General features: G+C 32.6%; 1 protein-coding gene across 1 annotated transcript; it reads right to left on the reverse strand.

Moving 5' to 3' along the window:
* Positions 1 to 7,840: 7,840 nt before the first annotated feature.
* On the reverse strand, positions 7,841 to 8,907 carry LOC109797389 (large ribosomal subunit protein uL6). The gene is made up of 3 exons (XM_020357415.3): positions 8,453 to 8,907; positions 8,242 to 8,364; positions 7,841 to 8,148 (listed from the first exon to the last, which is right to left on the reverse strand). The coding sequence occupies exons 1-3, from the start codon at positions 8,822 to 8,824 to the stop codon at positions 8,062 to 8,064; spliced, it is 582 nt and encodes a 193-aa protein (XP_020213004.1). The 5' UTR covers positions 8,825 to 8,907; the 3' UTR covers positions 7,841 to 8,061.
* Positions 8,908 to 10,321: the final 1,414 nt, after the last annotated feature.

Genomic DNA, 10,321 nt, shown 5'->3' on the forward strand with positions numbered 1-10,321 from the left:
CTATACAATTGTCGGTGACCCTAAGGTACACCTATCATTGGTGTTCATACACCTCGTTAGCATATCGTGGGTGACCCAAAGGTACACCTTGTTAGTCGTGGGTATGCGGCCTCAGCGGCACACCTGGAGTAATATGTGCATATGATGCATGTCATACATTCACAGACTCAACCTTTAGCATGTTACACATATCATATTCATATTTCATAATTAAGAATTATTTCAATAATCCAATTTAATAGTCCAATAGTCCAACAGTCCAAACAGTCCAACAGTCCAAACAGTCCAACAGTCCAACAGTCCAACAATCCAACAGTCCAACAATCCAACAGTCCAGAGGTTACTTAGGTATCATATTTTTCAATAATAATATATTAAGATCTTTTAAGTAAAGTAGGAAGCTTAAAGGTAATATAAGATAATAAGGAGGCTCAGCCTTCCATTTAAATAATAGATTACAAATTTATAAATACTTAGGAGGCTTAGCCTTCCATTCAAATAACAGATTCTAATATGTAAATAAATAAGATATAAAACAAAACACATCAATAATACATATTCAAAGAAATAAACAACAGGCAAGGGATCGGGAGCCAATCCAACAAACAAACTATTTAACAATTATTCCCACACCCCCAAGTGAGGTTTCCCACTCCCCCCTTACCTGGGTTTACAGAAATTTGGGCAGAATCTCCTCCTCTCTATCTTTCCTTAAAAGGAATCGGAATTAGGGCAGAATCTCTTCCTCTTTCTCCTTAAACAAGGCACTAGAGCAGAACCTCCTTTTCTTTCTCCTTCTCTCTCTCTTACTTTCTCTCTCTATTTCTCCAGAATTTCCTTCTCTCTAGAATTCTAAATTTTCAAAACCTTAAGTCCCTATTTATAGAATTTTTGAAGTTACTATGCACTATGCACTATTCATTAAAATAATATTATAAATTACTATGCACTATGCACTATTCATTAAAATAATATTATAAATTACTATGCACTATTCATTATTATATTCAAATTTATTATAAAATTTGAACCCGCGTCCCTCGTGCAGCCGCCCTTCACTGTGCAATTGCATAGTGAAATACTATTCATACATACGTATACGTAAATAGTAAAATACATATACATAAATAGTAAAATACGTATACATAAATAGTAAAAATACGTATACGTAAATAGTAAAATACATAAATAAAATACTTATTCACATAATAAATACATAAAAAAATATTTCTTTTCATTGAATAAAATTTGGGATGTTACAACCTTAGCGTACATATCTAAGTCTCATATGAGATTAGTCCGTCAACTACTCTCTAAATACTATAGACCTTTCCAATAATCAATTAAGGATTTTATCCCTCAACTTTCTACTTTACTTAGTTGGTCACTTTATACACGTATGACTTGGCCTAGCCTCATACGAATTTCACATAAAACCTAGAAGAGATAACTTAACATAGTTACCCATTCATAAGCCAACTTATTGAATGGTTCTCAACTTGGACTCTCGAAGTACCACAACTTATATCCACACAATAAAATATTTTTATTTATAAAATGACTTTACTTTAATATAGTTTTTATGTATATCAACAAAGACATATATCATCACCACATGCCTAACAACTTAACAACTTAGCTAACTATAACCATCATACAACCTTGCACCTTAATCAACATTCAATCAACCATCATCTTACAACTTTAGCAACTTGAAACATCATCATACATCATAATTCAAATAAAGAAATTGTCATACTTCAACATTTAAACAACTTAGAACCTCACATTTTATTTCAACACATCATGCTTGACTTCATCTTTCCTACACCCATAGTCAATTGAGGTAGGGAGCCTTTGACCCACCCATGCTTGATGCCAACCTACCTATGTATTATGTGGATGAGGCAGATAGCCTTTGAGTCAATCACGCCTGGTGTGACCAAACCCACATTAGGCTTCATTTAGGTAGAGTTTATGCTTAACTCATACCAACGTCACAACACTCGACATTGTCTAGGCAAATAACCTCTATCTTGATCACGCCTAACGCCACTCATCTTGGGGTTTGACATCACCAAGTCAACTGAGAGCTTCTCAAGTTCTCATGTCAAATGTCAATCATTTCACACATGGTGTGACTAAGTCAAAGAGCTTTTCTTGGCTCATGTCCAACGCTATCGATCTTGTGTCCAACATGGTCAGGGTAGAGAACCCCTAATTTAAGCTACACTCAATGCCATGAATGAATGCCCAATGTGATGAGAATTTTTGCACTTGACAAAATCTCATTTTGACTAAATCCACTTGAAACTCAGAAAAGACCAATATGCAATACATAATCCAACATCTAGGCATCATAAACAACTTAAAACCAATGTGATAAGCAACATGCAACCATTATATTTCATGGATCATCAAATTCTCCACCAAGACACCTTTCAACACCAATAACTCAAGCAACTTTACATTCCTTATGAATTCAATCAAAACAACCAACATTTTATGCATTCAATCAACATACAAGCAATGCAATACAACAAATTAATCAATCACAAACTAAGGAAGAAGTTTCTAAAATTCCAAAAGAATAAAAAGGAAGTGAGAATCTTCTCTGACTCAAAAACTTATCTCACTAACTTCTCAATAGTTTTTCTTGAGAATCTATTTTTACTTGAACCCTTTATTATTATTAGACCTCTTGTTTTCTAAGATAAATTTTTTAAATTAATATTTTTATTTATAGTTCTATTTTATGTCTAAGGCATTTCGTTCTCCTTTGCTAAACACCACATTCAATCATTCATTCAAATTCATGCTGTGTTTCTCTCTTGAAAGATTCAATTTCCTCAATTCATTTAGCCTTCAACGCAATCTCAAGAAGCTTCAAACGTTTTATCCTCTTCTCCAATTTCCCATGTTTACGTTACTATGTCCCCATCTCTTTTTGTTGACCTGCCAATTGAAAAAATCAACACATTACAAAATATATTATAAAAAATTTATACAATACAAATTAATAAAATAATTTCATTAATTTTACAAAAACAAAATATATTAACAAAAACATGCATACCACTTAATAGTCTGGAGTTGCAAAAAATATGATTGTTCAATTAGAGAAAAGGCTTCCAACTTTGTGAATGGAATCTAAGCCACCACGGCAGGCAAAGGACACGTCACAAAAATCATGTTCCCATCTCAAACGGCCATTAACGGAACCCTAACCGTTAAAAAAAAAAAAAAAAGTCCAGGTAGTCACCATGTCCAAAAAAATATTCAGACTCAATTAAAAAATTTAGAGGCAGATAAACACACTTCCACTTTCATATAAATATACCCCTTTTTAAAATATATATATATATAAAATGTCTAAATTAACCTCAAAATAAAATAAAAATCTTAAACTTATATCTCCTTCCTCGCATCCCACACCCTCCTTCCCCGCACCCTCACACCCCCCTTCCACCAGATTCTCGGCGGTGGCTCCATTCTCGTCCGTTTTCTCTCTCTTTCAATTACGCCTTTCCTTTCTCTTCCCTTAATCACTAATTATATTGCGCTTAACTCAATTCCCTCTTCATATAGGTTACCATTGAAGAACACGAATACATACTGAAGGAGCTTAAATCCAATTCTTCAATCAAAACTCTCCCCGGTGGTAGCGTCGCCAACACAATTCGCGGACTCACTCACGGTTTCGGAATTACCACCGGAATTATTGGGGCCTACGGAGATGACCACCAAGCCCAGCTTTTCGTCAACAACATGACATTCAATGGCGTCGACCTCTCGCGACTCCTTAACAAGAAAGGACACACTGCACATGTTAGCTATTTCCACAATTGTACTATATTTCAAACAAATAGTGTTCATCCACAAATCCATGGTGAACACTTTTTCTGTGCAATGCGTGTGCCAGCAGCCACGCTCACCGGACGGGTCTCGTACTTCTGGGGACTGGTCACTGTAGAGAAATTGGGAGTGCAATTGTGGACTACAATGTTTGTGAAGAAAGGGATGTGGGGTGTGAGGGTGTGGGGAAGGGGGTATAAATTTAGAAATTCTTATTTTATTTTAAAGATAATTTAGACATTTTTTATATTTTTTTAAAAAAGGAGTGTGTTTATACAAGAGTGGAGATGTGTCTATTATCTGCTAAATTTAGAACCTCAACTCAAAAATTTTATCAAAATTAAAAAAAAAATTGTATATCACAATCCACTCATAGTCATCTTTGGTTTTTTTTTTTTTTCCTCGATGTTTTCGTCATTATATATAATATTGGAATCAACTTTAACTTATATTTGCGATTTCTCTTGTAATTTTCTATTTACTATGAATAAATTGATTCCAGATTGTGTCTGTCGATAGGCCACCAACGCTAGCATTACCAACATTCTTTTAAATTCATCTACTCATCCACCAAAATCGTGCCTTTCTCGCCCACATAAATACCATCCAGAAACTTCTTAATGTCCTTATTTTTTACATGACATTTCTGCATCAAACAAATAATTAATTAAACACTAAGCAAAAAAATAAACAAAATTGGGAAAAGAATGGGTGAGGGCACGAGCAGAGAGAAAAAACTTTGATAACTGGTTAATAAGAGCACAAGACATTTCAAGGTCGTTAGGAAATTTCTTGATGGTATTTATGTGAGAGAGAAAGACACTATTTTGATGGATGAGTGATGGTGAAGACCTGGGTTAGTATGCAGTCTTATATTCAACATGTTCATGAAAATGTGATGCAGAAAATACCAATCATTCAAATGCAGAGGAGCTTGATTGTTTGACCAGGTTTGGATTCCATGACTCATTCTCGCTCTCAACTCAGCAAGTTACTTGTGCGGAAGGTTGAAAATGGAAGGTTCTAGAAAGGAGAGAACTGAGGAGAAGGAGAGAACTTAGGAACTATAGGTTGCTCCTCCTGCGTTGGAGGCTTAGGGCTTCAAAACTCTGAGCAGTGAGTTTGGGGTTTATTTATAGGCTGAGTTCCAAGAACAGGACCACGCGTTATCACTGTCTCTTTCCTAATGACTCACTAATAGGAGGTTCATATTCATAATCTATACCATTCAACATAAGATACCCTTAAAGTGAAATATACAAATAAGAAATATGATTAAACTTATGAATCATATATATTTAAACTTAATATAAATAATTTTTAACATATAAAATATATTTTAATAAAAAATATTATTTTTAATTAATGATAATTTATTTTGAAAATATTTAAGCTTAAATCATAAGTAAGTATTATAAATAAAAAGTTATATTAAATAAAAAAAAAGTAAAAAGATAATCTAGAAACACATTTCTGGCAAATAATGATTATTAAAAACATTCTTACAAAACAGTGTATAAGAATTATTTACTAAAACTTAAAAAAGTTAAGTAATTTATATATTTAATATAATATTATTTTATTAAATATTTATCATTTTTTTTTTCCATAACTCATATGTTATATTAGGAATATTTGTTGTCGGATATTCTCTTAGAGAAAAAGATGAGTTATACATTTGTCATTAATTATTCATTAATTATTATGCTTGCCAAATTTATAATTTTTATAATATTTACATAGTAAATTATACTAATAATAATTTTGATACGTTTTTAATTAGGCTATTTTTAATACAGTTTTGTGACACCACCTTATAGTTATATAGTTATAATTTTTCATGATTACAAATAATTATTATTATATCTACTAAACATATAATTAATGATTTAATTTTAAATTTATATAAAAGTATGGATAAAATTTAATTTCTTAAATAAATTTGAACATCTAAAAAATGAATCAGTGAGGACATATTATATATTAAACATAAAATAATAGTTACGTAATTAATAATTAATAGAATAGAAAGAAAAGTAGGAAGACTTGGAGTGTTTGTTAAGTGATTAATAATGATGGTCAATTGGGAGTATTCTCATTTATGCGAATATTCCTTTCTTTTTGGTTTTCGGGATGAAAAGCCTAAGTGTTCAAATTGAAAATAAATGAAACAAAATTGTTATTTTAGATTCTAAGAATATTATTAAAAAAATCCATTTAAATTTAATTAAATATTTATTTATATACACTACATATAAAAAGTAAAATCCATTTAAAATTAATTAAATTTGGATTACAATACGTATATTAGTAATTTTTTTTTCCTAACGTTTCTCATTTCAAAATTCATGGGAGATTTTTTTTTTATAGATCAAATACATTTTTTTTAATACTAAGATGTTTTGCTACAAGAGAAAATGAGAGAGAGAAAAAAATTGGTCAAATAAAAAAAAATTGAAAAATTTAATTATTTTTCTATTGTGTGCTGCCTTCACGTTTTTATTTGGAAGCTTAACATTGTGTGAACACTCAACACCATTGCATTATGTATTGTTTCATTTGTTTGTGTATTTGAACTTTGAACGCCTTTTATCTTTATTTATAATTTTTAGCTTAATATTTTTTAAAACTATTCATAAAATGGAGGATGATCAACTTTCACCAAAAATTTCCTCTACTAAAAAAATTTATTTATCATACATTAAATTTTAACTATTTAATTATTAAATTAAAAATTAAATTTTAATAATTTAACTCTTAAATTAGAAAATTTTAACGCATATATCAAGTTTCTAAATTTTTAAAAAATTTAAAAATTATTTGATATTTTGTTTTATTAATTTAAATTGATAGCTAACCATAAAAAATACTTTATATCTTAATTTGAATTAATAAAACGAAATATCAAATAATTTTTAAAATATTTCATAAATTTATAAACTTAATATATATATTAAGAACTTTTAATTTAATAATTGAATCAGTTAAAATTTAATATGTAAAACATGAATTATTGATAAAATAAGTTTAAGTAAACTTACTCATAGTCAATCTAACATATTATTAGACCTAAAATAAATCTTAAAGTAAAAATTTTTTAAATTAATAATAATATCTTTCGATAAAAAAATATAAATATTTTAGAAATGACTTGAAAAAATAATTATATTTATATATCTTTCAGAGATAAATCTTTTAAAAACAATTTTTAAAAATGTAAAAAAATAACTTTTAAATTATATAATTTTTTAGAAAAGTATATAAATATTAATATGAAATATATTTTGAATGAAATACAAAGCAAAGACTTTGCTGATCTCATTCTTGAACACCAAATTTAAAATTTAGAATTTAAAATTTAAAATTTTGACAACTATTAATATCTTAATGATTATAGTTATAGTGTACAACATTAGAAACGCGCCGTATACTTTATTTACTGAACACTCGAATGTTAAAATTAGACACCCATAGAAAACACACAAATTGGGCTTCTTTCTACTTCCCTCATCTGCCAAACAGGGCCAGACAGGTTAGCCCACTTTTGATATTTTGGCTGAAAAATGTAGTTCCCCTAATTTATGGAGAAAAAAAAGCTTCAATCTATATTTTTTTTCTCTATTATTTTATAAATATACAATTCTAGTTTCTAAAGCTTTTTTATTGTAAATTTTATTCCTTAATTTTTTAAAATTAAGTAATGTTAATTTATCTTTTAACATGTCATTTAAATTTAAACAAAAAATGCTAACAAGTTTGACAATTACTTAGATACATAAGCTTCCATGTAAAAAACAATATTGTTCTTTACTACATATATGTTATGTTTGTTTTCTATTTCAATTTAAATTTGTAATGTATTAAAATAATTTTATTTTAAATTTTAATACTATTATTTTTTACTTGTGAACCTAATAGTTTCTAACTACATAGTTTTATCTTAATTCCTCTAAATGTCTTGTACTCCAGCACAAACAGCAACAAATTGTCAACAAAAACATCTACTGATTTTGAATTTTCTTAAATTAACCTTGATTAATATTATGAAAATATTTCCATGCACACTACACGAAGATCGTCACATTTTCATGAACATGTTGAATATAAGAATTCCAAATAAAAAAAAGTAAAAATTCCAAACAAAATATTCCAAAATAGAAAAGTTTGACAGCACAAAAAGAGTCACCATGCCCATGTCTTCACCATCTACTCATCCACCAAAATGGTGCTCTTCTCGCTCACATAAATTCCATCCAGGAATTTCCTAATGTCCTTATTTTTCACATGACATTTCTGCACCAAACAAATAATCAATTAAACACTAAGAAAAAAAAAATTGGGAAAAGAATGGGGGAGGGTAAGAGCAGAAGAAAAAAACTTTGGTACCTGGTTAATAAGAGCACAAGATCTTGAAACAAGTTCAATGTCGTTTCCATCCAAAACGACTTCATCCTTCACCTTCTCAGATCGAAGGATGGACACACCCTCAAGCATGTCCACTTTCCTAACCTAATAATTCAAACAACAAAATAAAACACTAAACAAAATATGCAAAACATTTTCTTACAATTAATTTAAATGAGATTAAAAAAAAAACCTTTTTCTCGCCGAGGGAGTTTTGGATCTCGATGGACTTGTTGTTGTTGGTGATGCTAGCGTTGATGGGAAAGTGAGCGTAGACGAACCTCATCTTGTAGCGGTAACCCTTGGTGACCCCGGTGATGAGATTCTCGACGTGGCTAAGGGCGGTGCGGATGACAGCGGAGATTTTCCGGGAGCCGAACCAGGCGTCAATCTTGAGCTTCCTCTTTCCGTTGTCATCGGTGATGAGATCGAAATCGAGGTTCAAATGCTTGAAGTCTCGAACGAGACTTCCGCGGGGACCCTCGACCTCGATGACCTTGGCGTGAACCTTGATGCTCACGCCGTCGAGGATGTTCATGATTTCAGAGGAGAGAATGGTCTTCATTGTTGCGAAATCTACCTTACAACCCTAATGCCTATGCGACTCTACCACCACAATGCAACTCCCAAAATCCTAATTTCAGTTTTTAAAGGTTTGGGTCATACATTATAAAATGTGTAAATGGGTCAGGCCTAGGCTCCCGATTTTTTTTTATTATTTGGAAATTTTATAATAATGTAATTCAGTTTTGTTTAAGTTTTTAAAAATAAATAAATAAAATCATAAATAGATTAGATACTAATTATCTACATGGTCCTTCTGTTATCATCATCTCTCTATTTTAAAATAAAAATATTTAATTTTTTTAATTTTAAAAATATAAAATTTTAATCCTCCAATTAAATTTATATTTACTAATTGTACTATCCGATCTGTGAAACCGAGCTCGGAGCCCGGCACCACGACACAGGATAACCTCGGATACGCATTACATAACGTCAGCCTGGTATCTAAGCAAATCATAACTGATCCCAAAGGATCTCACCCCGGGCAAGATATATTATCTGATCTTATTATATCTTATCTCAGGCCCAGAGCCCAAAATAACCCAAATTCACACTAAGGTACGTGCATTATTAATACGAGACTCATACTCACACAAACACTAACTTTAGCATCGGAGTCTCTTTTGCAGGTACCTCCCCCATCTTGGAGCACCAGTACATCACCAAAGGAGGCTCAACGATCTTACTGAACGGACCATCACTACGACCAAATTCCGGTAAGAACATTTGGCGCCCACCGTGGGGCCGATCGCGACAGCTCTCATCGGCCACCTATATGGTTTCTACTAGGAGCCACATCAGACGAGCAACGGACGACGTAAGCCACTCAGTCACCATGGACAGCGATGCAACAACATTGAGAAGGCTAATTGATCAGGTCGAACAGATGCGACAACAGCACGACGCCGACCTCCAAAACATGCGCACTCAGCATGCAAATGATCTCGCGGCCATGCAAGCGGCCAACGAAGCAAAACTCGCAGCCTTATTGCCGAAAACGAGCATATTCGCTCCCAGCTCCCTCGACACCATTCCAACCAGCCTCCCCACGAGAGTAACACGCGCGAGGAAGAGGCACATTTAGCCACCCAATCTCGGGCGACGACCAAGGCACCAACTTCGCGGCCTGCCACGCACCGATCTCACGCACCGACGTATAAGTCAGGGCAGGACACCAGCAAAGCCCCCACCCATGCTTTCGAAGGCCAAGAGCCTTCTGCCGTCATCCTTTCGTGGACGGCATTATGGAGACTCCGCTACCCCGCGGATGGAAACCCCTCCACCTCGACCACTATGACGGCACAACGGACCCCGACGAACACATCGATTCGTACACAACCCAGGTAAACCTCTACACTAACAGTGATGCTATATTGTGTAGGGTTTTTCCGATCTCACTTAAGGGAGCGGCACTTCATTGGTCCACCCAACTACCCGCCGGATCCATCGACAGCTTCAGCACATTGGTAAGGCGATTCATGGCACAGTACGCCAC

This window comes from Cajanus cajan, chromosome 6 (assembly GCF_000230855.2).
Source record: "Cajanus cajan strain Asha chromosome 6, NIPB_CcT2T_4, whole genome shotgun sequence".
Classification (NCBI taxonomy): Eukaryota; Viridiplantae; Streptophyta; class Magnoliopsida; order Fabales; family Fabaceae; genus Cajanus; species Cajanus cajan.